Source organism: Populus alba, chromosome 14 (assembly GCF_005239225.2).
Source record: "Populus alba chromosome 14, ASM523922v2, whole genome shotgun sequence".
Classification (NCBI taxonomy): Eukaryota; Viridiplantae; Streptophyta; class Magnoliopsida; order Malpighiales; family Salicaceae; genus Populus; species Populus alba.
This window is the reverse complement of record NC_133297.1, coordinates 13439712-13466519: the sequence shown is the minus strand read 5'-3', so window position 1 is coordinate 13466519 and position 26808 is coordinate 13439712. Positions and strand designations below refer to the sequence as shown.

Genomic DNA, 26808 nt, shown 5'->3' with positions numbered 1-26808 from the left:
TTTTTGGACCCAAAAAGGGGTGCGATGAAGTATAAGTAAGATCTGTAACTTCAACTCCACAAGAAGGCTTCATATAACACATCATTTTTAACCCCGATTTTACTAGTTGTGTCTTGTCACGCAGTAACGAAGGAACCTGGATTTCTAGCTCTGAACACCCTCTATTATGGCAGAGGGATATCAGCTAAATCCTCTCTATATGGTGCACGATCCACCATCTCCGGGCCGTCGGTAGATTTGGCTAGTCCGTTCTCCATGTCAGTTTGTTGCTGGGGGTCATTCTTATTTGGCTCCATAAAAGTCACCACAGTGTCCTTTCTGAAGGTTAAATAGATTACTGCAAGGATATAGATTGCCATTAGAGAAAATACTATTATTCCAATGAAAACGTTCGCTACTTTTGGTAGATTGTTGTCAATTAGCCAACCCACAAAGCCTGTGCTCAGATAATAAATGTTGATGCCAATAATTCCCAGACCCAAAATCCATGATAACACTATAATCTGCGTTCACAACAAGGTAAATGATTAGTATATAAATGTTAAGAAGTTGTTGAATCTTAATTTCTGTAAAAAAGAAACTTAATTTATTTAGCAGGTCGGTTTACACTGTAGTTCTAAGTAATTAAGAAGTTACAATAAATTAAAGAAAGTACAACTTGCACTAAAAAAAGAAGAAGTAACTTACATAGATTGAGTTCTTGTGTGGCCCCATCTTGGTGGTGCTGCTACTGAATTTAAGAAGTGGGATAAGAGCGAACGGCAGTTCAAAAGAAAGAATCATCTGCAGAGTCAAATGAAACGTTGTGACGATTAATTACACTTGAAAATGGATATAAATAAATACAAAACTAGATTAGTTTGACGTAATCAGTTTTTCTAACCGATGCAATGATGATTAGTCGACCCGCGCCTGACGATCCACCGATAATGGAGACAATAAGACTAGGTGTAATGGCAATGCATCTAGTCACCAGGTTCCTAGTCCATTTTCTCATCCTAAGCTCCAAGAAGCCCTGAAAATTACACCACCGGAAAGTAATTTATTTACCATCTAAAGAAATTCTGAATAGTCAAGCTCAAATACTTGGGTTTTAATTTTTTTTTTGTCGATAGAGACCTCCATGATGTATTGTCCTGCGTAAGTGCCCGTGATAGTGGAGCTCTGCCCTGAAGCTAACACAGCAATGGCATAAATTTTTGAGCTTGATTTTCCCAACACATTCTGTGAAACCAAACCAGAATCAAAACAAGAGCTATTTGTAAGAACTTAATACTTGAACATGAGTATTGGTACCATTCTTTTTATGCGATTTTAACCTGAAGAAGGAAGGAAGCAGAGTTAAGGGTGAGATCTCCACATCGATCTGCATTTTCAGATGATAGATTTTGAGCTGAGCAAACAGTCCCAGATACGGAGATGACTGCGAGATTGATTAAAAATGCTACAAAGAGAGCGAACCCACTCTCTATCAGGAAATAGCGACAAGCATCCTGTAAGATGAAGAAGCAAAGTATTAAGTCGATATGTATAATAAAAATAATAAGAGTAAACTGAATTTACTAATTATACGTTCACAGGTCGATCTCAGGTGAACAAACCTGAGCCGCCCTCGACAGATGCATCTACAAGATAATACTGTTTCGCTGTTTGGCTTACGTTAATGCAACGGACAGAGTTTGGTGTTTTCCTAGACAGAACAAGGGCAGAGTGGAGAAAGAGATTGTGCCTGTTAGAGAAAACAGACAAGTGAGTGATTTATCATTAAAATGGAGACATTAGTTGAAAAACTTGGACATTATATTGTAATAATGTAGTCATATTTGAGGATCGCATTTACGGCATGACAAGGGCACCGAGTAGGGCAATGGCGTCGCCAGTGGATCCTTGGGCTGACAGCTTGGGGATAAACATGCCCTCAAGCACCTCAGTTGCAGGAGGCTTTACATATCTCATTTCTCCAAAGAAACATGCCGCCATAACAAACACGAGCACTGCTATTAACAGCTCTAGCTTCCTCACCTGGACAGAAAGTAATTTTTTCTTAAGGAAAATCTCAGAAGAGAGTAGAAATGCAATTTAATTTTCTTCTTCAAGACCTGTAAGAACCTTTCATCAATTGATTAATCTTTTGGAGCCAATGATAACGAGAAGCGTTGCAGATTACAGGGAAGACAACTTGTTTTACCTGTAGTTGTGTTGTAATAATAAACTAGAAACCATTTTTGTTTTGGATAGAAGAGAACAAAGCTTGAGCTGGAATAGTTGACTGGCAAAATAATAATTAAAGCACTCAAAATAGGAAAAGCACCCATGTAACCATAAGCATTTTTACTTTACATTCGTGTATTGAAACCACAAATGCATATACAGCCAAGAACTCATGAAGACTCAAGACTTGACATGCCAAGAATAAAGGCTAGAAATAAAACCACCACTATAGTTTGTATATATTTGTTATTAATGATATAACTTACACCATATTTCTGCAGGCCGAGGAGTAGCAGAGTGCTACAACCAGTGCATAGAACTCCAGACCATACTGGGATATTAAACAATATGTTTAGGGCAAAAGCTGTCCCAATCACTGTAAAGAAAATAAGAAACTCTACGTTACAAACCTATTAGCTATTCTCTAATTACTGATCGGTTGCAATTCAACTTGTCTGTTTTAACAGTCTAAAAGTGGAGAATAAAACCAAAACTGAGATGTATATGTGTCTCAAAATAGCATTCAACAACATCTAATGACATATATTAGTATCCAAGAGTAATTTAAAATAATAGAGTTAGAAAATTATGCCTTCGGGGATATCGGCAGCCATGACAGCCATCTCTGCTAGCAACCACAGGCAATACTTGACATGTCGTGGGTACTCAGCTCTGCAGAGCTCCGACAGGTGCTTTCCTAAAATTCCCACGCCAGATTAATGTGATATTCAACACTAGTTGAAAGAATGATAAATCCTTAATTAAACTAATAAAGAGTACGGTGGAATTAATACCAAGTTAGAAGACGTACGGTTAAGGATATAACATGTTCTTTCTCTTCTAATTTCTTTGAGAAATCAAATGTTTAAATGTCTTACCGGTGCTGACACCAAGGTTTGCAGCGAGTGATTGGATTGTGAGAGCAAAGATCAATCCGACAAGCACTACCCATAGCAGCTGAAGATACCAAATGATACCATCACCACTGACCGGTTAGTGAATTAATTTATACAGGCATGCATGCTGATTTTCTCATTGCCAAAGAAAATTATGCTATGTTTTCTTCTTTTTTCTTTTTTTTTTTACGATTGTCTCTCTTAATTACCTCATATCTGTGATTAGCTCCTGCTTGCAGATCAGTCTCCACTGTTTACATGCCACCATAAAACTATGTATAAATAATGCAGCCCCAAATACAGTACATAACTGATGACACAGAATATGAGTAGAGAGGTGCACTTACGATTTCCAGGGTCAAGATAAGCCAATGAAACGAGGAAACCAGGTCCTACATATGATAGAAACTTCCTCCATCCAGATTCCTAGTCATTAAAAAAGATTTAGACATATTGTTGACAAAATAAGCTTAATAAATTTAATTAGAAATCAGTTTAAACATCTTTTTTCTAAACACAAGTATGACCTGGTCACTTGGGTCTTTAAGCTCATGATCAATACAAGGTCGGGGATGCCCCTCCACAATAACAGCTGCTGTTCGTCTGCTTGATCCGTCCCATGATGCTGGCAATGTATCATTTACTAGCTGTTGCTGTTGAATGCCTGCCATCTCTCTCCCTATGTCGTCTCGGTGTTTGTGTATCTGTAGGACTTGCATGCTAACTAGTGAAGTTGTAGTGGTCTATTTATAGTGCAAAGGAGCATGCCGCTTGTCTGGTTTGAGGAAACTTTTTCAGCAGCCATTTGACTCATCCCACAGTGTCTTCTCTGTAAAGTTATGTTGGCGCATACACGTAGAAAAACAGACCTTCAATTATTAGTTGATGCTCAAATATGAAGTATTTTATTGTGTTTTCAGGTTTGAGATGCTTTCCATTTTCTTTTTCTCATCCTTGCATGCATGGATTATTATAACCTTATTTTTAAAAAATTGATCATGAATTATGTAAATTAAGATGGATATATTTCGAGTCTTATTTTTTTTATCCATAACTCGTAGATTCAAATCTTATTAATTTCCTTGAATTAATTACAAAAAAAGAAAATCTTGAATTTTGAATTATCTACGGCACGTAAATAAAATAATAATAATAATTTACGGCACTTAAATCAAAAATTTAAATTTAAAGACTAAATCTAGTTTGACTGAATTAATTCAGGAATTTAATCTTGTTTAAAGAAAAGCAGTTGATGCATAATTGCGGATATAACAACGTTGCATGGAGCACTAGCAACCTCTATCCAATACTGTTTTAAAGTCCTTGATTGGGTAAAAGTGAAATCAGTGGGTCCTTTCCGCCTAAGATTAATTTTAATGACACCGGGAAACAATCCATGCTTGAACTCAGCGGCGGAACCAACGGTGGTGGCAGGGCACGGAGACTTGCCTCTCAGCAAATCATATTTTTAACCATAAGAATAATATATATAAAAAATTGGGCTCCTATCAAAAAACATTCTTTAATTTAGCCCCCAAGCCCTGCTTGAAGAGGCAATACCATTTCTTTTGTAAATTATCGAATTGTCTTTATCCCAGAAATCCTAGCACCTTTTTATGCCATGTTTGTTTCCGAAAATAAGTTTTCAGGAAATCATTTTCTAAACTTTCTTGTGTTTATTTGTTATTAAAAAAATTAATCAACGAAAAACACTTTCTAATCAACGGAAAATATTTTCCGGTCAACGGAAAACACTTTTCAGCAATTTCAGTCAAATAAAAATTTGACTTGGTTTTCAGGAAAGTGTTTTCCCTTTAACTGTGTTTGTTTTCCGGAAAGTGGTTTCCGAAAAATCATTTTTCAAACTTTCTTGTGTTTGTTTGCTAGTAGGAAAGTTGGTCAATGGAAAACACTTTCCAGTAAAAGGAAAATTTGGCTTGGTTTTCAGGAAAGTGTTTTCCTGAAAAATTTGGGGGGAAAACACTTTCCGGAAGTTATGAAAAATTTAGAAATGTCATTATTTGCTGATTATATTAAATTTGATCCTCAAACTTTTGATTGCTATATATATTTTGTTTTGAATATTTATTTTTTAATTTCATCTCTTAAAATTGTATTTTTATATTAACTTTGGTCCTTATTTTTATAATTGTTATTTGATTTTTCTTTATCATATTTTTATTGAAATTTTTTATTATCAAATTTGGTACTCATTCTTTTGATTGTAACTTATTTTATTTGAAATAATTTATGAAATGTTGATTATTATTATTTTAATTTCTTCATCTTTCATTTTTTTTAATTTTTTAGATTTGATCTCTATTATTTTGATTATTATTTATTTTATTTGAGATAATTTATGAAATTATATTTTTTTTTTCAGTTTCATTCTCATTCAACTTTTTAATTTGTAAGATTTGTTCCTCATTATTTTAATAAATTTGAGAAAAATAAAATATTAATAAGTTATTTTCTAGTTTATTTTTCATTACATAACCAAACACTGGAAAATGTTTTCCAACTCATTTTTCATTACACTACCAAACATCAGAAAATACTTTCTTGGAATTCACTTTCCCTGAAATTCACTTTCCAACAAAAAACTACTTTCCAGTAAACAAACGGAGCCTAGGACAACCATAGAACCAGAAAGGCAAGACAAATTAGTGAGCAAGCTGCAGCACTCACAAAAAAAAACAAACCCATACCTAAAACACTAAGGCACGCCCAGTAAATTACACTGAGATATTTTCTCAAAGGACAGCCACTAATGGAACATGAACATCTTTCATCAATGGTGCTATTATAAATTGAAGCTGTCACTTTCTGGTTCCGATAGCATGTTTGCAGAAAGAATAAGAAAAGGAGCATTTAATCCACAGTTCCAAGTTTTGTTTTTTTCTTCAATTCATTATATATATAGCGCAAGAAATAGAATTGCCGTCATATGATAACGACGGTGTTCATTAGCCATGCAAGCTCATATCTTGAACCAATATATTTTACAGCCCCCACAAGTAAGCTTTTACAGCTGGTGTCTAAAGAGGCACGGCCATAGATTCTGCAAACCAACCATCTTAAAAGAACATAAAGGGGTGTTTGCAGTTTTACACGTTTTTTATTTTTTGCTCCAAATTCTTTTTTTGTGTGTGTTTTTAGATATTTTTTATATGCTGGTATTAAAAATAAATTGTGTAAGATAAAAAATATCATTTTAATATATTTTCAAATAAAAAAATAATTTAAAAAACAAAAACAAACAATCTTTCACTCCAAACACTCGAAAATCCGATTTCATTTCATTAGGATATTTGCAACTACACAAGCTCGAATAGATTAGTATGGTTGACCCTAAACGCTATGTCATGGATTTAATGATGCCATATAGAGATAGACAGGACATTATAATAACGATGCCGTGGAGGCTTGAGGATGCCACGAGTTTCACATCTTTGAACACGTTCTGGAAACGTGCCTATAATTTTTCTGAGGGTAAATTGCGAAACTTGTCATATGATTTGGCTTACTGGGTTGCCACTCAACATAAAACTGATAAGGAGGTTAATAAGTTGAAGAAAAAAAAAATAGAGCGTGAGTGATGGCATGCCGACCATTGCTGAATTATAAAACAGTGGATACTATAACTGAGCCATTGTGGTTGGAAGGTGTAATCGTGCTAGTTACAGGTTTTATATGAGAGGGTGGGTAGACAGAAAAATAAAGAAAAAAACCATAAATAAAATCCGATTACATCATCATTAGTATTATCAAAAAAATCTTGATAAAACAAATTCAATAACACAAAAAAAAAAAAAAAAAATCATCAATTATGACCCGAGTATATCACACTCACCATCCCCAGATAAAGATACAAATGATTGTATATTGAACACAAATACTTTCGACTCCTACCAAAAAATAAAATAAAAATTGAACACAAATAGAAAATCGTAAAGCACATATAATGACACAGGAAATTACTTTTCTTAACTACTCTTTGAGTAAAATATTACTTCTTCAATATGCTACGTTCGAAAAAACAGTGCGAAGTAGCCATGCATACCAGAACCTTTCTGATTCAGTTTTGAGGTCCAACAAATGGGAAAATATTCACGCTTAAAGCTGTGCTGGTCCAAAAACAGAGAGCTAGCCCGTTGTAGTATATATTTTCAGTTCACGATGCTACCCGCATCAGAGAAACATGAACTCTAAAGAGAGCAACCTACTGATTGCATTGTCAGCTTCACTGTAATTTTTTTGAGAAAGATAGGATAATGAACCTGTATTAGTGGATAATGGTTCAGCTCTATTGTGGAAGTCCATAGTTAGTGCGAATAGGATAATGAACCTGTATTGGTGGATAATGGTTCAGCTCTATTGTGGAAGTCCATGGTTAGTGCAAACTTGTTGAAAGAAGATAAATATATAAATCGTTTTTCATTTCACTAGCATTGAAGATAACCTAACCACTTGCACCTGAAGAACTTATAATCAGAGTAATGTGTCTCACCAGCAGTGTGACAAAGGTATCCTTCCCATTCTGCTTGTTGCATGAAGTTGTCTAACGTAGCCTATGCTGCCCTGTGTGCCACGCCCTTTAATTCATCTTGAAGTACTAGCATACAGTGGTTTTATACAGATAAGAATACGAGTACCAGAGACCTTAAATAACAGAAAATCTCCCAGACACAGATGATACACCAGGAATTGGTAAGGAAATCCATGAAACATAGCAAGTAGCCAGTGTCTGCAAAGTAGGAACTCCCACATGCTACAACATCATCTTACATGCCATTATTGGTTTCACATTCTTCACTTTTCTATATCTATCCTCTATACCATCTTTAATTCTCTTATCAAATTCCCCACCTAGTGAACTGCCCTCTCTCACTGACTTCAATGCATCACAAACCAACCTATATGTATACTCTCTCGGTATCAAACCCCCATCAACCAACTCAACAAGAAAATCTCGAGCCTCTAGCACCCTTCCTGCTTCACACAAAGCATGAATAATTGGAGTATATGAACTCGTAGTTGCCAAACCATGATTCATCTTCTGCATCCTCCTTAACATCTCAACAGCCTTATCAATCTCATTCACCACGCTAAAAGACCTGATGAAAGAGTTATAAGTAACTCGGTTCGGCACACAACCCCTTTTATTCATATCCTCAAAAAGCTCAAGAGCCCTCTCAATCCTATTTGTCTTACAACATCCATTTATCAAACAGTTATAGGTAACAACATCAGGAACAAAACCTTTAAACAACATGATCCTAAACAAATGATTAGCCTCCCATATCCTCCGCCGTATCGCCTTTCTACATCCAGTTTGCAAACCATACCTACAACAAGAACTAATCAATATAGTATAAGTATAAATATCTGGCGGGCATCTAAATCCCGGTAACTCCATTTGTTCCAACAAAAATCTTGCCCTTTTAAAATTCCCAACTCTACAAAGCGCATAAATAAGGGTATTATACGCATAAACATCCGGTTTTAAATGATATTGCTTCATTCTATAAAACAACGCCAATGCTTGATGAACCAAACCTTCCTCTCCCAGGACTTTCATCAAACAGGTAACGGTACTGACACTAACAAGGCCTAAACAATTCCCATGCTCTCTTTGAGCCATTTCTTTGAGAAACTGCCATAATTCATCCAATTTACTCCCTCTTGCCAACACAACGGCCATCTCTCTACATGTAATCTCAGTGTGTTTGAAACTAAAGTGATTTTCAAGCCAATAAAAGAACTCAACTGCTTTGTTAACACCTAAAGCGACCCTTTTGGGGTCTCTATAAGCAGCTGGGCCGAGAATGAGAACATTGTGGCGGGATTTATGGGTTTCTTCTTTGAGGTTACGTTGTTTTAATGGAGGGCGATGGCGGGCTGTGTTTTGGCGGCCAATGGAACGTGGAGAAAGAAAGAAGAATCTGGGTATTGATCGGAGAATATCAGAGACTGAATCGATGGTTAGTAAATTTGGGTTTGTTGTTGATGATGCGAGTTTGGTGTCGAATGGACGGTTTTGTATCATTATGGAGAGGACTTGGTTTATTACAAGACAAGTTTGGTTTCGGTTTGTTAGAGGTTTTGATGGATTCATGTTTTAGGGGAAATAGAAAAGACAAACCAGATGTATCAGCTCAGCTAAAATGAAATAAATCCACTTGAAATGAGAGCAGAGGTGAAGAACTGGAGCTCTGTTTGGGCTTAGTTCTAGAGGCGCAAGACTACTGCCTGCTAGGCTCGTTTGGGATGGATTGCTGCATGTTGATTGATTTGGGCTTTGTAATGCCTAATAAGCCAGGTCTTGGCTCAAGCTACTATGGATTAATATATACTAATTGATTATTTTTTAAGATATATTTTTTTATAAATTTATTAAAATAATATTTTATTTTAAAAAAATTATTTTTAATATGAACCTATAAAAATAAAATAAAATAATTAATTTAAACAAAAATAAAAAAAAATTTAATTTAATTTTTTAAAATACTTTTAAAATTAAAAAATAAATCACGTTCACCGTCATTATCATTATCAAATGTTTCTACTTTTCTCTAATGTGGAAATTCCCCATTTCCAATCTCTTTCTTGTATTAAAGAGTGATTTTTTTTTTACAACATAAAAACAAAATTATTTTCACTCGAAATCAATATTTCAGAGATCCTGCTATCATCTGTACCAATAAAAACAGAGAGACACTAATGAAGATTATTATAGGCAGATTCCTTCCGGTTGTGTTCCTCCGATGCTTGATAGGTCTTGGTTGTAGCCAATATTGACATCTGATATTTATTTAAGACACAGATTGTACATCTTGAATGATAAAAATATTAATAAAATGAGCCTTGGTGGGAAGAAGTAGACTTTTACGAAGACAGAGACAGAATTGTTCTAATTTGTGTACATGATTAAGCAGAGGCATGTGGGGGTTAGGTTATATGTATTTGGAAGGGAAATGTCCGGAGAAATAGGCATCGAATTATCAATCATGGCCTCATGAATATTGACCACAACAACAACTGGAAAGGAAAAAAGATCACTTGATAGAAACATTTTTCTTCATCGAAACTTCCCTTGTCTATAACATAACTAGGCAATGGCGTTTACACAACGACATCTTTTACCTTATCTATATAGAAAACAACACTCCGAGAGTACTCCATGCAAGTAATACTCTTTACTATAACAATAACTATCCAGAGGTCATCTTGGGCTGTTGATCCAACAAAGTGGCAACACAAGCGGCATAGTGCTTTTCCATGGCGGCAGAGCAATCAAAGTATTCAAAGCTGACCAACTTGGTAAACATTCCAAAGCAACAACAGATACATTCCTTCAAAGAACCTCTGAAAGAGCAGCGTATATACAGTAGGGTTCTTCAAAAAAGTCCAAACCCAGCCCACTCGGCATCACTCACGGGTCGAGGTGATGACTGATATGATGAAAATGAGGACGCCGGTGAGTCACGGAATGACGAAAGTGACTTCCTGCTTGAAATGGACCACCGAGAGAGCGTGTCAAGGTCAGAGGTATAATCGGGTTCTGATCCAGGTTTGGCTATGTTGAAGGCGGTCCTCCTCTTGCTTTGTTTTCTCCTTAATAGAGGTGATGGGAAACACCCTGCTGAAACACATTCAGGTCGGACACGGACTGGTTGCTCGAACCTCCAACGCTCAGACACGCTACGCGGAACAGAGCGAAATGATTTGGCACAGGGCTGAGATGGAGGGAGGAAAATGGATCCAGCTGGTGGAGGCTTAAGCTTTTGCTTTTGTACTAGAGGAGTTGTCGATGGACTAAGATGACTGAAAGGTGGTGATGTTGATGGCAATGTCGGGGGTGGTAGTTCTTTCTTTTGCTGAATGTGACTGAAAGGTGGTGGTGGTGATGGCAATGTCGGGGGTTTCTTTTGCTGTTTTTGCTGTAATTGTTGTTGTTGGATCTTTGGGACACCAGGTCGGATCTCCCATTTAAACGGAACAGCTCCAGGTTTCTTGAAAGAATCGTCTGCTTCTATTGCCATCTCGACTGAAAAGTAACTAGCCACCGAGAGAAAACTTAAGAGAAGGCAACCACAGAAACAAAACGACACAAATCTCTCTTCCTTAATTCCTTCCTTTTGAGATTGTTGATATATAGGGGCGTGTGGAAGGTTAAGGTTTGGTCTCGGCGGGATCAAAGGCATGGAGTGGGGTAGCTCAGCCAGTCTAGAGGTTAATGGGTCCACGCATGTAGTTGACTAAGCATACCAAAAAACAGAAATTTCTAGTAATCAATAAGAGAGACAAGACTAGCGTAGAAAAAATTCAAACTTCGCAAATTAAGACCTGAGATGACAAATTGCCAACCAGTCCTTGAGAAAATACCATCTCCAGTAAATGACTTCCACGTGCATGATATAGGGGTATAGACCATGGACTCTACAAGGCTACCTTTTTAATACATAAATTTGACTTCGACCACCTTTAGCTTTTGTTGTGTTGGCCATCGTAGCATTACATCACGGGCAGTTCAGTAGATTTCCTAGTAAATCTTAAACGAAAGAGGTCAAGGTCCACATCAAAAGCGGCTCGCAGGACAAAACATGGCGGCTTTCACTATGGCAGATTAGCTACTGTTACCACAAGGAACTTTTTAGAAAATCAGCGCACTTATAAAACAAATAAATATAATATGGAACTAGCACAGGGGAAAAGGGATTTTGAAAAACATCATAGTTCGGTAAAAACTGCAGTTTTTATGTTTGATATTTTAAAATATTATACTTGAAAAGAGCGGTATTTTAATTTCAAGAAAAGAAAAAAACTCTAAAGTTATATTGAAGCTCGAATTACGATATCTTTAACATCATTGAAAAAACTCAAGAAGACAAATCCATATGGTGGCTGGCTCACATTGCCATGCACCACTTAAGCAGCAACTGGACTCATCTTTGAATGGCGTGTATGGCTCACGCCAATCATCATTAGTAGCTTTTTTTATGTTCATGTATTCGTCAAGCTCTTTCCAATTGTAACAGAGATATAGTGATCAAAATTTTAAACTTTTTTTTATCTTCTCTCGTCTGAAATTAAAATAGCACGCTTTCCAAGTGCAGTATTTTAAAATATCACTTAAAATCTAAGGTTTTACCAAATTATGCTATTTTTCAAAATCTTTTTTAACCTATAATAGATTGCCAAAACGTTTTTTCAAACTGTGCTAGAAAGGAAAAACACCCTACTGGAAGCTGAAGGATTGTGTTTGGGCTTAAGAAGTAACTCTAATGATCTTGTGCACCATTCAGAATTTCAAATATTTACACTGTGATCACGCATCATATGATGCCTCTAGCTGTCTGGCAGCCCGACAGGCCTGCAACGTTAGAATTGCCCCTTGTAAGTTGTGCTTTCAAATATTTGGACAAATATAATCATATCAACTTCAAATTTATGGGGGGCAGCAAGGATAACCAATTACAGAGCCATTTTGTCCCAGCTTTCAGCAGTATTTCCACTAACAATGCCTAAACCAAATGATCATAGGCATGTCATTGATAGGATTTCTATGCCTTCATATGATTGAAAATTTGAAAAGAAAATATGCATGTAAAATAGAAAGCAAATTCTCAACCGCTTGTTTCAATTTTTTAATCAATTAGGATTCAAAGACATGAAAGTAGGCTAAGCAGTCACTGATCCCACTATGAAGAAGAAAAGTGCATGCATAAAAAGTTCGGCAGGTGACTCTTTTGTGAAGAAGTTGAAGAGTTTCCAAAAGTGGAGCATTATATTATACATGATCTCACCTTGTGCTACATCTCAACCCGAGCTTGAATGCTACCTAACTATCATAAGAACGTTCTTGTGGCATGTTACAAAGAGCTCGCATTGTGTTGCTAGCCACATCCAGCAGCTGCAAATACTCATCAGCACCATCAATGAGACACTGCAAATTCATAAAAGCATAAAATATAAAAATTCAGTTCAACAGGCGCTGCTAACTATGATACTGTGCGCCTAAAAAAAATTATACCCATAAAATGAGATAAAAATGGAAACAATAATACTTGGAGAGAATTGATGAGTTGACATTATGGGTAACCAAGAAGCTTCTCATAAAAAGAAAAGGTACAAAGAATTAAATCCAGCAGTTTGGAAAAACTAAATTCAGTCATGTTTTCTCATGCATCATTAGCAATGGTGGTAAGGGAGAGGATGTGTCAGCAAGGTCAATTATTCAAATAGATAGGCTAAAGAGAGGGCCCCTCTTAGACAGCTCTCCATCTCTTATAACCATTTTTATCTAAAAAAAAAAAGGAGCAACTTTAACATTTTCTGAACTATGATTGGCTATCGGCAGCAATACTGAACCACCCAAGTTACTAACTGCTAAGGCAAATACCGATATATATATTTTTTTCACCAGATAAACTACTAATACCAAAGTAAAAGAGGAAACCAGGCAAGAGAAATGAGCTTCAGAAATAGTAACCTTATCAGCTGTAGCCAAACTCTTGCACATGCAAGCCTTTCGTTCATCTGATACATCATCTGCTTCAACCACCACCTCAAATAACTGGAAGAAATCTCATATCAGTAGCAGATTTATCTGGTAATAGGCGATGGCAATGAAAGTTGGCCAAGGATAGAATAAAGGGAACCTGAGCAAGGATATGAGATACTGGATATCCTTCCGCAATTATACTATTGACTTCCTTGTTCGCCAAATCAAAGTCACCACTTTTGCATGCTGCATAAAGTGCCTCAGTAACCTCTTGCGGAATGGCCTTAAAAACCACAACACCATGAAAATCAGGGCACAAAAGGATAACTATGCATAACAAGAAGATATAGTGCCAAAACAAATGGCCCAAAAGTTTATAATATAACCTACCCCGGATACACTTACATGGTCTTTGGATGAAATTGACGATCCAAATAGGCGAGCAGCTCCCTGCAATAAATAAATGCTGAAGTTCAACTTCAACTGAGGAATGGGAAATTTGAACAGAAGAAAAGGCATGGGCTAATGACTGGGTGTTGTTTATTTGTCAACATTGAAGTTTCAAATAAATGATAGAAACTGTTGGGAGAACACAATGGCCATAAAAGTAGGGTTAATAATGTTTCATGTCTTATGCTAAGGATCTCTCACCAATTTGTTCTCGTACACATTCAATTCAAAAAAGATCAATAAATTCAAAATTCTACATTTGGATCCTTGACTAGGATGATCATTCAAATATCACACACCAAAGGCTTAATAACAGTACTAGATTTTTATTGAAGCACTCCAGGGAAGGGCTTGGCTGAAAAGGTCAATCAAGAATCTCATCTTCGATATTGTTACATCAGAAATTCCAGCACATGGTATATTTCTTTTTTAAACTGGCTGATGTTTCTGATCCTGATATATCATAATTGGTCCTAATCCTCAAAAGCTTGAGACTTTGAGATCATGTTTGCACAATAAAACAATCCAATCTAGTGAAACAAGTTTTCATGATAATGAAGGTCAACGAAACTGTCAATCATTTGAAGCAATATTCTGCAAAGCAAATGGTAAACTTCGATATCATTGAATCATGCTCTGTTCTATCTCATGAAATTTAAAATGCCATAAGAAATTGACACTTTAACATGAATAATCTCAGGAAGTGGTGAGGATTCAAGGATACCCTGCTTTATGCCTTTTGGGACAAGGAGAAATGAAAAATGACTACAAAGAATTGGTGGTTTTGTTTGTACAGGTAGGAACACCATGACTCTTGGCTAACTAAATCCATGAGAAAAACACCAAAATAATGGGGTTTATAATTTAAGCATCATGGTCATGACATGAAGGGGAGGGGGGGATCGTCTCTTACGTGCAAGAATGTGATAGCCCAGTGAAGATCACCTTGTGAGATAGAACTCAAGGTTGAGAGAGCCTGCAGTGGTAGATCACATGCTTTGTGCTAGGAAATCAAGCCACCGAACAAATAGGAATGAATGTGACAAGCTTTGCATACCTCTGCATCCAGAGTGAGGCTGTCTTCATTACAAACGGGCAATATATGATTGCTCGTGATTTCTTCTGGAAGTGGCTTGAACCTGAATTTTGCACATCTTGACGCAAGTGTCGCTATGATCCTGCAAGAATCACAATCACCTCAATTATGGGAGCAAATCATGCAAAAACATTTTTTTCTACCCAAAAAGTTAATATATTACGACTGAACCCAAGGGCCAAGAGTTTATAGGAAGAAATTTGAGGAGGAATCATCAGTGCATCTAAGCATCACCACATTGACGAACCATACAATGACTCATTGTGTAAGGAAAACCAGTGCAAGATGGAGGCCATTTAGATCAGATAATTATTTTGTCACGGGTACTCTGTGCCCAAGGAGAGCAGTTATAAATTTAATCATGGCAGAATCTCCAACAATCATCAAATTATTTGTAATGACATATTGTATGAAAAAATGGCTCCCCTGCTGATGTAATTACATATGAAGAAGAATCTTGTAACTTTGGAGAAAGTTTCCATTGTAAGTCTCAGAGCATTATGCCAAATGAGGTGATATCCATGCACTTCACATTATATCTGTAAATAACCCATCATAAAAGAACCTAAAGTATTGGAAACATGAAGGGCAAAGCGCAATTATGTCCCGAGTGGAAGACAAAAGTTACTGCAAGAAGAAGAATGTATATACCCTTGACACTGACAAGAACCTACAGTCACAGCAGCAAAATCCTTGGATCTTAGTCCGAACAACATTGATGCCATGGTCATCACTTGCATTTAGTTCCAAAACCCTAGACTTGTAGAGTTTAGGCCTAAGACATGAAGGAATCAACATGCTAAATATGTTCCAGAATGGCATCAACTTTTTTCACATACTAAAGGGAAGCAGACTCTACAATCTAATATGATAATAGCAGCAGTCAAAATGATAGAAGGCATGAAATCACCAGAACTAATCTCAAAGATTTTCACATATCAGGTTTTTCACATGATAGCATCTAGAAATGATCTAAAGGCACCAGAGATCAATTAACATCTTCAAGATGGCAATATAAAGACAGTAAAAAGAAGAAATAATATTTAACCTCCGCCTCCGCCTCCGCCTCCGCCTCCGTAATAATCAGTAAGTAATATAGTAGTTTTAGCCTTTTAGGTTGGTTTGTGAGATTGGGAAAAAGAATTGCGGGGTTTACAAGGGGAGTTCCATTTTCCCGCTTTTAGTAGAGTTTTGGCCGTTGTGCTTTGTGATGCTAGTTTGTTTGGTTCTTCGGTGACAGTCGACATGCGCACCATGAAACGCAGCGTTTTCTTTTTATTGCTGTATGGCTGTTTCGGTGAGCGCGCGCGCGCGGGGAGGCGTGGGTTTCCTTCGTTTTATAAACGGAAAATCTCGATTTATTCCCCAGCCTATATGATGAAGTTTTAGTCCATATTTATGCATATTAGATCGGAAAATGTTGGTTTTCATTAACTTTTCCATCCACTATGTCATTGCGGCGTATGCAATTTGACAAAAGGGTGTAATTGATAAATGTTGGTATTTGGATGAAATTGAACAAATTTATAAGTTTGCGTTGCCATTGAGACTAGGTATATAGATTTGGGACTGGATTGAAAACCTTTCACTAAAGTATACTAATCAACGTGATTCAGGCGCCTTAAAAAAATCTCTATTTTGGTTTTGTGAACAATGTTCACTGTACACAGGGAGTACTGTAGCACTCTCTAGTCATAGAAGTGCAGTGGTTGGGACAAGGAAGAAGTGATTCGCGGGGAAATTCGTTGGTGTTGTTGTCGTTCTTCTTCGCGGAGAAATTCTTTTTCTCTTAAAGATCTGCTTTCTCTAAGGGCATTATCTAAAAGGGTTCATGTCTTTTTTCATATTTGTTTGTTTCGCAACCTAAATCTGAAGGCAGCCATTGAAGGATGAATTGGGACACAGAAACCCAACAAATCTATGGAATTGGATTGAGAAAATGGACCAAGAAGACTCTAACAGCAACAAAGAAAATCAATTTTTCTTTTTAAGTGACTCAAATCCATGCCCCATATGCCTTGCTCCTTTCTTTCAAAAATCCTATCACGACACTTGTTTTCATACATTCTTCTCTCATCTTCTGTTTTTATCAGACATTTCTTGTTGGGCATCCACTTTTTTTATCGACCTTTAATTTACACTAATGTTTTCTTCAATTAGTCAGTGATTGAGTAGTTGAAGTTGAAAACTTCATGATTGTGTTGTGTGTGATGCATGATACTGAAACTGGGTTGACAGGGTTCTTTGAGAAATTTGACTGTAATTTGGTTTGTGCTTGGCTTGAGGTTGCAAGATGCAAGCTTTATGGCAATCAATGTGCTTGACTAGAGTAGTTTCTAGCAAGGCTTCTCAGTGGCCTTCTCCTTTTAAATGCCCTTTTTTAACAAATGCATTTTATAATGTACTAAACTATAAACAATCCTTGCCTTAAATTGATTTTCCTTTTCAAGTTATTGGCTAGGTTTCTGATAATTTACAGTCCCAGTTCATCTTGTAGGTTGATTTTTCGTTTGATGCGTTATTTGGAAAATTGGTAAGTGATCTGCTCCCGTCGAGGATTTAACACCCAGAAGGAAATTTAACTACAGGACATTTTCTTATTGGGAGATCAAGATATCTTCATTACATAGACATTTGGCTTTTTAAAATTGTACATTTATTATATTAGCCTATAACAGTACATTTATTGACATGCCTGGTTCGAGAACTGAGGCTTCAATTACGAGGTTATGCAGAAAACAATGTTCTGGGAAGCAATGGAAGCCTCTGTCTCATTATATTGTGGAGCGTTGCTCAATGCTCGAGTGAGGGAAAATGCCTCCCTCGAGCACACTCATCATGGTTACGTTTGATACGTAGTTTTAAGAAATTATTTGCTCTGTTTGCTTGTTCAGCATCAGCTCATGTCAGAAATTACTTCTGGTTTGAACGAAGGAATGAATATACCATCAAGGAAAACTTACTGTGAGATTTTACAATCCATTTGAACATACATGTAATTGTGAAAAAAACCAGACATTATCCTATTATCCACCATGAAATTATGGGAACTTCTAGCAATGCATTAGGACTTTTCATGTCTCGTTAAGTAAATCCTAGAACATAGATGTGATTACGAAAAAACAAGCAATATTTTCTATTCTCCACCATGGTTTTGTCAAGGTCCTATGTGTGTATTTAACAGTGTGGCAGCAGTTATTTTTTAAATAACTTTTCGTGTTGAAATACATGCTAATAATATTTTTTTATTTTTTAAAAATTATTTTTGACATCAGCACATCAAAACAATTTAAAACATACAAACCGTATTAAATTTTAGCAAAAAAATTTAAAGTTTATGGGAATGCGATTTCAACCGCGTTTCTAAATGCTTTCTATATGTTTTTGATATTGGAATTGAGATGATAATCTCTCACCAGCTTGTTGCTATCTTTTTTAAAAAAGAAAATTATTATTATTGATTTTAAGTTAGAAATTGTTACAAGTCATAAAGATGAAATGAATTAAAAAGATTTTTAAAAAATATAGTTGGAATTGAGAAAATGAAAGAGAAATGACGAGTGGAAAGGAGAGTATAAGTAGTTTTTTTATAAATAAACTACATTAACATATATTTTAATTGCTTAAGTAACAACTTTTCCATCATTTAGTGTAAAGTTTTTATTAAATTTTATTTTTTAATTTTGAATTGATGATAAATTAAATTTCATAAAAATAATTCAACACAATGAAGTGATTAACTTAAGTCATAAATTTAACGAATTTACTAAAGTAAACATCACTTGTTTCTTTTTTCATTGGACTTTCTGAATTAACAAGATTATATCGGAGAAACTCTCATATAATTAACAAGTTTTTTTATATTTAAAATAATTTTGATCCAAGAGTTGCACAAAGATTATAAAAGAATTTGAATTATAAAAACTAAAAACAAGCTTTCAAAAACTGGTTTCGAATTAGAAACTTGTGCACGTGTGACACATTATATTACAAGAGAGAGATCTTGATTTTTTCTTAAAATTTACTCCACACTAGGCGTAAAAAGTTCGCTTATCCATGTGAAATACATGATTGAGCAGCTCAAATATTAACAAAATTGTCATCCTTGTGTTGCGTACTGGTATGCCAAGCAACAAATAAAGACGGATCCGGTGACCGTTTGAAATTCGAATTCAAAACTTTAAAACCTCTCTCGATAGACAGTCTGTGACCTTCCAACCATTAACCACATACTCGAATCAGCCAATCTCCATAAGAATAAAGAATCTCTATCCTCGTGGCAGAATATCATTCGTCAGTGACACTCCAAAAACAAACCCAGAAACACAATACACATATAGTGGTCCCCGCAAAGCCTACGCTCCTAACGAATACCGAGCCTGAATCCAACGGTCGAGATCTCTCAGCAATTCAAATCAACCCCTCTCCCCGCCTCAAAAATATTAAAAAAAGTAATTAAATAGTAAATTTAACACACAACTACTCTCCTCTCCTTCTTTGCTAATAAGAGAACCAGAGCAGAGAGCCCCTTTTGCTTTCTCTCCAAAATCCAAGATTGTTTTGTTTCCTTTTAAACTTCTCTCTTTCTTTAATTTCTCATTCTTTTAACTAACATTGAAGACCGAGAGGGGTTTTCACTTTTTTATTGAAGATGTCGACACAGACACGCCGTTCGTCGTTCTCGTCTTCGACGTCGTCATCTCTTGCAAAAAGACACGCGTCTTCTTCATCAACGGATAATCTAGGGAAGGCCACGGCGGTTGCGCCTCATTTGGCCAAGAAACGAGCGCCTCTTGGTGACATTACGAATCAAAAGAACGCGACTCAAAAGGGGTCAAGAAACTCCATTCCATCGTCTACTTTGGTGGGTTTTTCTTAATACTTGTTCTCTTTTCTTCTCTCTTTCTAAATTTTTTCATGTTCTTTTTGCCTGGTTTCTGATAAATTAAAGAACATTTAATGGGTCTTCTGTGTCTTTGTATTCTTTTTATTGCTTGTTGCATATTGACTTTTTTTGTTCTTTTGTTTCTAATTCTTCGGGTTCTGTGTTTTCTTGTTAATCCACTAGGGTTTTGATAATTCTTATGTTCCTTGAAGGGGAATTTGTGGGTTTTGAAAATGGGAAGTTTTTTATTGCATTTATTCTTGACGTGCTTGTTTGCCGAGGAACTTTAATTAAAAAAGGGAGATAATAAATGTTAAAAGAATTCAAGATTATTTGGAACCAGAAAAAAAAATATTAAAGAATTTGCCTTATATGAAAAATTAGATTTTTTTTTTTTATTATTAACATTGCAGGAGCATTAAAAATATTCAATTATGTCATTCGTTTTATTCGGAAACATTAGACTCTGTTGATCAGAATCTTGACAAAAACTGCTGCGTTGTTGTGATCTGTGTAAAGTGCAATTAATTTTACTTGACTAGATAAGATGAAATTTGAAGTTAATGCTTTCGTTGCATGCTTTGAAACTGCACTGCTATCTGATGCTGATAATGCTATCCTCATAGTGGCATGAAAACATTACCAAGCATGGAAGTTTGATCCCTCAATGGCTCTGCTTTTCGTTATAAAGCAGCATTGGTTGAATCACCATAGACACTGAATTTCTGATTGAGTTCTCAAGTGCTAATTGCTAAGTGAATTTTCACTTCCCTCTATTCTGATGTTTGATTGAGCTGTTGAATTTGTTCTAATATTCAGAGAATTAGTTGATCCTAATCGAATTTTATAAATGTAGGCACCATTCTCAAATAAAATTGCCAAGGTGAAGAAGGTACCTCCTGCTTCTAATAGCAGTGCAGGTTTCTCTGGAAAAACTTTACCTGCATCCTTAAATGCGAAATCGAGTACAGGTGGTGCTTGTAAGGTGATCTATATCCCAAGAAGAGATGAAAATGTCTCTATTGCTGCTGCTGTCTCTGTTCCATGCTGCATGGATGTTTCTCCAAGTAAATCTGATGATTTTTCAATTTCTTTGGATGAATCAATGTCCACCTGTGATTCTTTTAAGAGCCCTGAAATTGAATATATAGATAGCAATGAAATAACAGCAATTGATTCTATCAATAAGAAGACCTTGAGCAATCTGTACATCTCAGATCATGTGGAAACTGCAGGTTCTTAACCGTTTCCACTCTCACTTCCGCTGTCTTTATTATATTTTAATGCATTTATTTTTCTTGACTTCCTAATGTAGTTTTTACATGCTTGCAGAAAATATGTGCATCAGAGATGCAGTTGCTGATATGGAAACAGACGACAAAATTGTTAATGTTGACGACAATTACCAGGATCCGCAGCTTTGTGCAACCATTGCCTGTGATATTTACAAGCATTTGCGTGCATCTGAGGTTTGTTATTTTCGTGTCAACATCAATTCAATGCTCTTCTTTTACGTGCTGTTCATTAAGTATTTTTAAATCGACTACATCAAAGTCTATTTATTTCTTTTCCTTTCAATGGATTCGTGGTTTCATTTTCTATTGTCCATGATGATGTCTTCAGCTTCCTTTCAGAATTCATTGGTTTTACAGTCTTTGAGTGTTCAAGCTTATTTGCCAATACGAATCTCCTTCGTAGTATAAGTTGTCCATGCTTGTGGAATTGCTATTTACTTTCTTCCATGTATGACCTGTCATTCTCTTCGAGTTAGATATTAGTATGCACAATGCATTTCCAGAGTGCTACCTGAATTTCCTGGACTTATGCTATTCTTTTCTTTAATGAATTCATGGGATTTTAGATGAAGAAAAGGCCTTCCACAGACTTCATGGAAAGAATTCAGAAAGACATAAATGCCAGCATGCGTGCAATACTGGTTGACTGGCTGGTGGAGGTAACATTTCTGTATTACATTACATATTTTTCGTCAATTTCTGAAACCATCCTTCAGATTGGTATATGGATTCTGGGATTAACAATATTTCTTCAGATGGATTATTAGTAGGCATGTGATGAACTTGTAATTCAAAATGCAGGTGGCCGAAGAGTACAGGCTTGTACCTGATACATTGTATTTGACGGTGAACTACACTGATCGATATCTGTCTGGGAATGTGATGAACAGACAAAGACTGCAGCTACTTGGTGTTGCCTGCATGATGATTGCTGCGTAAGAATGATTTTCCTGCGATGTCTCTGTTTGTTCCTGATACATGGCACCTCTTTTTTCCTCTAAAAATTAATCATCTTGAATATTAACAAGGACCTTGATTATATTACTAGGAAATACGAGGAAATATGTGCACCCCAGGTGGAAGAGTTTTGCTACATTACTGATAACACATATTTCAGGGATGAGGTATTGGTCTTGTTGTCGTTATGCTCAAGTGCATTTGTCAGATAATTATGTCAGCCTGTACAAGTATCAATTAATTTTAATGGCTGCAGGTTCTGGAAATGGAATCAACTGTTTTGAACTACTTGAAGTTCGAAATGACAGCCCCAACAGCTAAATGTTTTTTGAGGTAATGGCTAACTTATGGTTATCAAGTCCATGTTCTATTCCCTATATGCTATACTGTTTTCATGACTAATTCATTGCCATGACAAGTAGGCGATTTGTTCGTGCTGCTCAAGGAATCAATGAGGTATCTATTTTTGTTCTGCTGGCCATAGAATTGTTGATTTTTATAGTAATATCTATCACCTCCATTCCGTAATAAATGGTTAGTTATGGCTGTTATGTGTGTGCCCTTTTCCTAGGTTCCATCAATGCAGTTGGAGTGTTTGGCCAACTACATCGCAGAATTATCTCTCCTGGAATATAGTATGCTTTGCTATGCTCCGTCACTGGTAGCTGCCTCTGCCATTTTCTTGGCCAAATATATACTTGTTCCTTCAAAGAGACCATGGGTACGTGTGTTAAAAAAAAAAAAAAAAAACAAAACAAAGAAACTTTAAGTTTATGGGATTTTTATGGCATCTGATGCATCTACTCCACTGTTCACGCTAAACTCACTATCATGCCTGATACTCCATTTCTTCTCCAACAGAATTCCACTTTGCAACATTACACACTTTATGAGCCTGTTGATTTGAGTGACTGTGTAAAGGATCTCCATCGCCTGTGCTGTGGAAACCATAATTCTACTTTACCTGCGATCAGGGAGAAATACAGTCAGCATAAGGTAAACAAGATTCTCATTCTGTCCTTGCTTCTCAGTATTTCTCACATAGCATGAACCCTAGTGCAGGCTGAGGAAGTGCACGCGTCCTAATCTTATCTGAGTTATTTACTTTTCTTGTCGCAGTACAAATTTGTAGCAAAGAAGTACTGCCCTCCTTCAATACCTGGGGAATTCTTCCAGAACCTAGGCTCCTAGACTGGTGGATTTCTTCCAATATCTGAAGAATTCTTCCAATACTCTGTTGGATCAACTTCAAGTGAATCACCTGCTTTTGGTGGCTCTTCTGGTTCCAAGCAATGTAGTCCGTACGCATCACTGTACCATTTTTTCCAGTAAAATGCTGTAGTACGCCTGTAGTTTTTTTAGCTTAGCTAGAGTTTTTGCTTTGTCTACTCTTCCGGCAGAGATTTATAATATTGTATGATATATCCTTCTTTCTTGTTTAGTTAATTTATAGTCAGAATTTAGCAGGGCTCCATAAAATAATTTTACTTTTCTTTTTCAATCTCTACCAGATATTGAATTATAACTTGCGCATCCACATTTTCCCTGAACGCTGGCACATCTCAGTTACAGTCAGTTCGTTTTCATCATCTTAAGTTGTAATTGGTTCCCAACTTCTCAAATGCATCATCTCCCAGCTGAAATACTTTACAGACAGAACACGCCAGCCAGCAGAAGCATTACATATATAATACACACACATATATATAAAAACAAGATAGCAAAGACAATTTTCACAGAGCAGCATTTCACTACAGCGAGCATCTCTTTTACGTTCATCGGACAGAATAAACCAGGGCTTATGGGCTAGCACTGCTACATTGAGGCTTGGTTGAGTCCCACGGTGCAGCCGAATCACCAAGAACTGGCATTTTATTGAGCCAGTGGCACTCCTCAAAGGAGCACTGTGGTCCGTGACCTGGCCACTCCACATCCTTAGGCTTGATATATGTAGGCCCCCATGCAGGGGTTCCATCCTCGTACGAATTTTGTGTCAACCTCTTCAAATCAGAGCCATCCAATTTAACCGTGAAGATCTCTCCATAAGGCTGATAATGATGGGGGTTTGAGATTGGCTCAGCTGATATGCCCCCATAATCTGAAGTAAACACAATACTATTTCCATCGGGGCTAAAATAAGGGTGGTTAGCCCGCCCAGCCGACCCACTTTGAACCAACTTCCTCAAACCAGTTCCGTTCGGATGGATCAAAAACAACTCAAAACTTCCTGAACCTGGGTTCTCCCGGTCGGATGCAAAAGCAATCCATTCACCATCTGGTGACCAGTTACACATGGTGTCGCTCCATGGACCCTCTGTCAACCTATAGAGCCCACCGCTCTCCCCTTCCGAAGCATCCATTATATATAAGTTCTTATGACCGGACCGACCGGACCGAAACACTACCCATTTCCCATCGGGTGAAACCGCAGGAAATGCATTGTTTTCACCATTAGAGGTCAACTTTTTAAAACTATTAATTTGCCCCAAATCATCATCAACATTAATGGAGATTATATCTACCTCGGTGCTCTCACTGGCAAAAGTGGGTCCAGCACTTGTGTAGACAACACCCTTACGAGCCGGGTTCCAGGCGGTCGAGAATGCCATCCCAGTAAAAACCTGTCGCCGGTTCGAACCGTCCCGGTCTACCACATACAAACCCGGAAAATCAACGTAAGCAATACGGTCACCAGCGGGTGAGAAGGAAGGAAACGACCCGTCAATTCTGAAAAGCGAAATGTCAGGTATTGGGCTCTTGACATTCTCCAGTAACAAGTGGGTGCTCTTTTTATCACTGGAAGCACCTCTACATCTGTGGTAACCAACTCGGGCTGAGTCGGGTGAGATAAACGGGTTCAAGTGGTGAGTTTGGGGAGATACTAACCGAGTCAACTGGATAAACTCGTTCTTAACTAGGTCAAATAGCTCTACATGGCGATAATCCGAGTTAGGTCTTCTTGTGGCTACTGCTATAAACTTCTTGTTACCTGGAGAAGTAGCTGGAGTGAACGCGTGAAGACCAGGTGGTGTAACTCGCTCGACGATCACTGAATCAATCGAGATCGGTCCTTGATTCGGTAAAGTCGCCTTATAAACACTTATCCAGTTATCTTCTACGCTTCTTCTGTGGAAGTACAAGGTGGACTCGTCGACCCAGCTCGGCCAACCTCCGTGTTCGACCACCTTAACTCGGTTAGTGCCATCACGAGTCAAGAATATATAGATGTCTGTGCTAAGTTCCTCCACTTCACCGCTCCATCCTCTCTCTCCATAAGAAGCGACAGCTGTGTAAACGCCAGAAGGAGAGACTGCAGGGCTAAAATCAGCAATTCCATGTGGGGTGAGTCGTTGAGTCAACCCGGTTGTTAACTCGGTTGCGTACACTGCAGCCCAACTCGTCCTTGGCTTGCCTGGGTTTTCATGTGTTGACACGTATACTAAATAATCTCCGCTCACAGTGGGCTTATCCTTCATCGAAATTCCACCTTTTCCATCCAATAAAGGAATTTGTACACGTTTAGGAATTTCAAGGGCTGACCTTGATCGGGCGCTTCGCGGAGTATCAGCATAAACCGCATCGTAGAAGATACTTGACGATCCACCGCGTTCTGTGACGTAGATGAGGTTCAGGGGGGGTGGGTTTTGTTGGCCAGGGGGGTTTATTAGGGTTTTGTTGGTTAAAAGAGAGAGGAGAGAGGGAGATGGAGAAGGGAAGTGGCCGTTGAAGTTTACTGACTCGCCATCTGTAATTCGGAGTTCGTTGGTTTTTGTAGGCGGGTCCCCGGTTGGCAGGGTAAATATGTCGAAGTCATAATCTAATCTGCCAAGTGTGGCAAAGATTATGCTGGTTCCACTAGGAGGTTCATGGGCTACCGTCGCATGGAATAGGGCTAGCGAAAAATGAAGAAGAAGGTTCAGAAATTTTAGGGGTTTCATTGTTTCACTTGTCCAGTGAGCTTCGAGTGTTTTGAGTTTTGAGGAGAGGATAATAAAAGAAGATGAGATTGGTGGTGTAAGAGATGGCGTGGTGTGGAAAAGCTGGGCCACGGAAACATGCACACGTGGCAAAGTGAGGAGAGGTGAGTTGAGACGTGGGGCCCGCAATGAATATGTAAGGTGAGTCAATTTTTATCTACAGAACAGAGATGGTAGCGTTGTGGTTGTATCTGCCACTTGTTCCGTTAAGGCTAAGTGTTTGTGGCTGCCATTAGTGTGGAACAGTTATAATACATTATTTGGTTATAAAATCAGATTTTTATATGTGGGTCCTATTATTACCTAAGTTGAAAATGCTATTTTGTTGAAGCTGAAATTCCATGCTTCTCGATGCGTTCCTGCCTCTCTTATGCTTCTTGTGCACTCATATAATTTTAATTAGCATGCTACACTGTTTATACTAATTAATTCATTCTATGAATACCGTGTAAGATGATCAGAGTAGCATACTACACTGTTCACTTAACAGTGTAGCATGCTGTTTTGGTTGGACAGGTTCTGATCGGACCGGGT

The 26808-nt window shown here is 37.2% G+C and overlaps 6 protein-coding genes across 8 annotated transcripts; 1 reads left to right on the top strand and 5 right to left on the bottom strand.

The window, feature by feature from the left end:
- Positions 1 to 95: 95 nt before the first annotated feature.
- On the bottom strand, positions 96 to 3808 carry LOC118058836 (metal transporter Nramp6.1). Its single transcript, XM_073404207.1, has 13 exons — positions 3635 to 3808; positions 3455 to 3533; positions 3317 to 3357; positions 3090 to 3168; positions 2804 to 2908; positions 2478 to 2587; positions 1841 to 2022; positions 1660 to 1729; positions 1320 to 1493; positions 1120 to 1224; positions 884 to 1015; positions 688 to 783; positions 96 to 503 (listed from the first exon to the last, which is right to left on the bottom strand). Exons 1-13 carry the CDS (start codon positions 3776 to 3778, stop codon positions 165 to 167), a joined length of 1656 nt encoding a protein of 551 aa, XP_073260308.1. The 5' UTR covers positions 3779 to 3808; the 3' UTR covers positions 96 to 164.
- A 3103-nt stretch (positions 3809 to 6911) lies between these two features.
- Positions 6912 to 9318, bottom strand: LOC118058922 (pentatricopeptide repeat-containing protein At1g77405). Of its 3 annotated transcripts, XM_073404282.1 has the most exons (3): positions 7618 to 9318; positions 7388 to 7455; positions 6912 to 7229 (listed from the first exon to the last, which is right to left on the bottom strand). In XM_073404282.1, the coding sequence occupies exon 1, from the start codon at positions 9223 to 9225 to the stop codon at positions 7879 to 7881; it is 1347 nt and encodes a 448-aa protein (XP_073260383.1). In that variant the 5' UTR covers positions 9226 to 9318; the 3' UTR covers positions 6912 to 7229; positions 7388 to 7455; positions 7618 to 7878. The 3 variants fall into 3 exon arrangements, with proteins under 3 accessions (XP_073260383.1, XP_073260382.1, XP_034927646.1); XM_073404281.1 differs by having other exon boundaries at positions 7388 to 9318; XM_035071755.2 differs by having other exon boundaries at positions 6912 to 7455.
- Positions 9319 to 10169: 851 nt separating this feature from the next.
- LOC118059007 (uncharacterized) lies at positions 10170 to 11255 on the bottom strand. The gene has a single exon (XM_035071850.2). The coding sequence runs from the start codon at positions 11150 to 11152 to the stop codon at positions 10508 to 10510; it is 645 nt and encodes a 214-aa protein (XP_034927741.1). The 5' UTR covers positions 11153 to 11255; the 3' UTR covers positions 10170 to 10507.
- A 1234-nt stretch (positions 11256 to 12489) lies between these two features.
- Positions 12490 to 15885, bottom strand: LOC118050631 (replication factor C subunit 2). Its single transcript, XM_073404600.1, has 7 exons — positions 15812 to 15885; positions 15122 to 15242; positions 14978 to 15040; positions 14001 to 14064; positions 13772 to 13941; positions 13603 to 13686; positions 12490 to 13056 (listed from the first exon to the last, which is right to left on the bottom strand). Exons 1-7 carry the CDS (start codon positions 15883 to 15885, stop codon positions 12952 to 12954), a joined length of 681 nt encoding a protein of 226 aa, XP_073260701.1. The 3' UTR covers positions 12490 to 12951.
- A 3739-nt stretch (positions 15886 to 19624) lies between these two features.
- On the top strand, positions 19625 to 25997 carry LOC118059186 (cyclin-A1-1). Its single transcript, XM_035072079.2, has 11 exons — positions 19625 to 20024; positions 20902 to 21280; positions 21378 to 21514; positions 21907 to 21999; positions 22142 to 22275; positions 22389 to 22464; positions 22554 to 22630; positions 22720 to 22753; positions 22869 to 23018; positions 23159 to 23293; positions 23417 to 25997. The coding sequence occupies exons 1-11, from the start codon at positions 19812 to 19814 to the stop codon at positions 23486 to 23488; spliced, it is 1500 nt and encodes a 499-aa protein (XP_034927970.1). The 5' UTR covers positions 19625 to 19811; the 3' UTR covers positions 23489 to 25997.
- LOC118059100 (uncharacterized) lies at positions 23950 to 26235 on the bottom strand. The gene has a single exon (XM_035071966.2). The coding sequence runs from the start codon at positions 26233 to 26235 to the stop codon at positions 24097 to 24099; it is 2139 nt and encodes a 712-aa protein (XP_034927857.1). The 3' UTR covers positions 23950 to 24096.
- Between the last annotated feature and the right edge of the window lie 573 nt (positions 26236 to 26808).

What these genes read in the sequence shown, in the direction of transcription:
- LOC118058836 (XM_073404207.1), bottom strand. Translation starts at nt 3,778, where the DNA reads ATGGCAGGCATTCAACAGCAACAGCTAGTAAATGATACATTGCCAGCA. An exon ending in GAGCTAATCACAGATATGAG is followed by an intron (nt 3,169 to 3,316) that starts GTAATTAAGAGA and finishes TGGTATCTTCAG; the next exon opens with CTGCTATGGGTAGTGCTTGT. An exon ending in GACTAATCATCATTGCATCG is followed by an intron (nt 784 to 883) that starts GTTAGAAAAACT and finishes TTGACTCTGCAG; the next exon opens with ATGATTCTTTCTTTTGAACT.
- LOC118058922 (XM_073404281.1), bottom strand. Translation starts at nt 9,225, where the DNA reads ATGAATCCATCAAAACCTCTAACAAACCGAAACCAAACTTGTCTTGTA.
- LOC118059007 (XM_035071850.2), bottom strand. Translation starts at nt 11,152, where the DNA reads ATGGCAATAGAAGCAGACGATTCTTTCAAGAAACCTGGAGCTGTTCCG.
- LOC118050631 (XM_073404600.1), bottom strand. Translation starts at nt 15,885, where the DNA reads ATGGCATCAATGTTGTTCGGACTAAGATCCAAGGATTTTGCTGCTGTG. An exon ending in GCCTCACTCTGGATGCAGAG is followed by an intron (nt 15,041 to 15,121) that starts GTATGCAAAGCT and finishes CTACCACTGCAG; the next exon opens with GCTCTCTCAACCTTGAGTTC. An exon ending in TATCTCATATCCTTGCTCAG is followed by an intron (nt 13,687 to 13,771) that starts GTTCCCTTTATT and finishes GATTTCTTCCAG; the next exon opens with TTATTTGAGGTGGTGGTTGA.
- LOC118059186 (XM_035072079.2), top strand. Translation starts at nt 19,812, where the DNA reads ATGTCGACACAGACACGCCGTTCGTCGTTCTCGTCTTCGACGTCGTCA. An exon ending in CCATTCCATCGTCTACTTTG is followed by an intron (nt 20,025 to 20,901) that starts GTGGGTTTTTCT and finishes TTATAAATGTAG; the next exon opens with GCACCATTCTCAAATAAAAT. An exon ending in ACACATATTTCAGGGATGAG is followed by an intron (nt 22,465 to 22,553) that starts GTATTGGTCTTG and finishes TAATGGCTGCAG; the next exon opens with GTTCTGGAAATGGAATCAAC.
- LOC118059100 (XM_035071966.2), bottom strand. Translation starts at nt 26,235, where the DNA reads ATGAAACCCCTAAAATTTCTGAACCTTCTTCTTCATTTTTCGCTAGCC.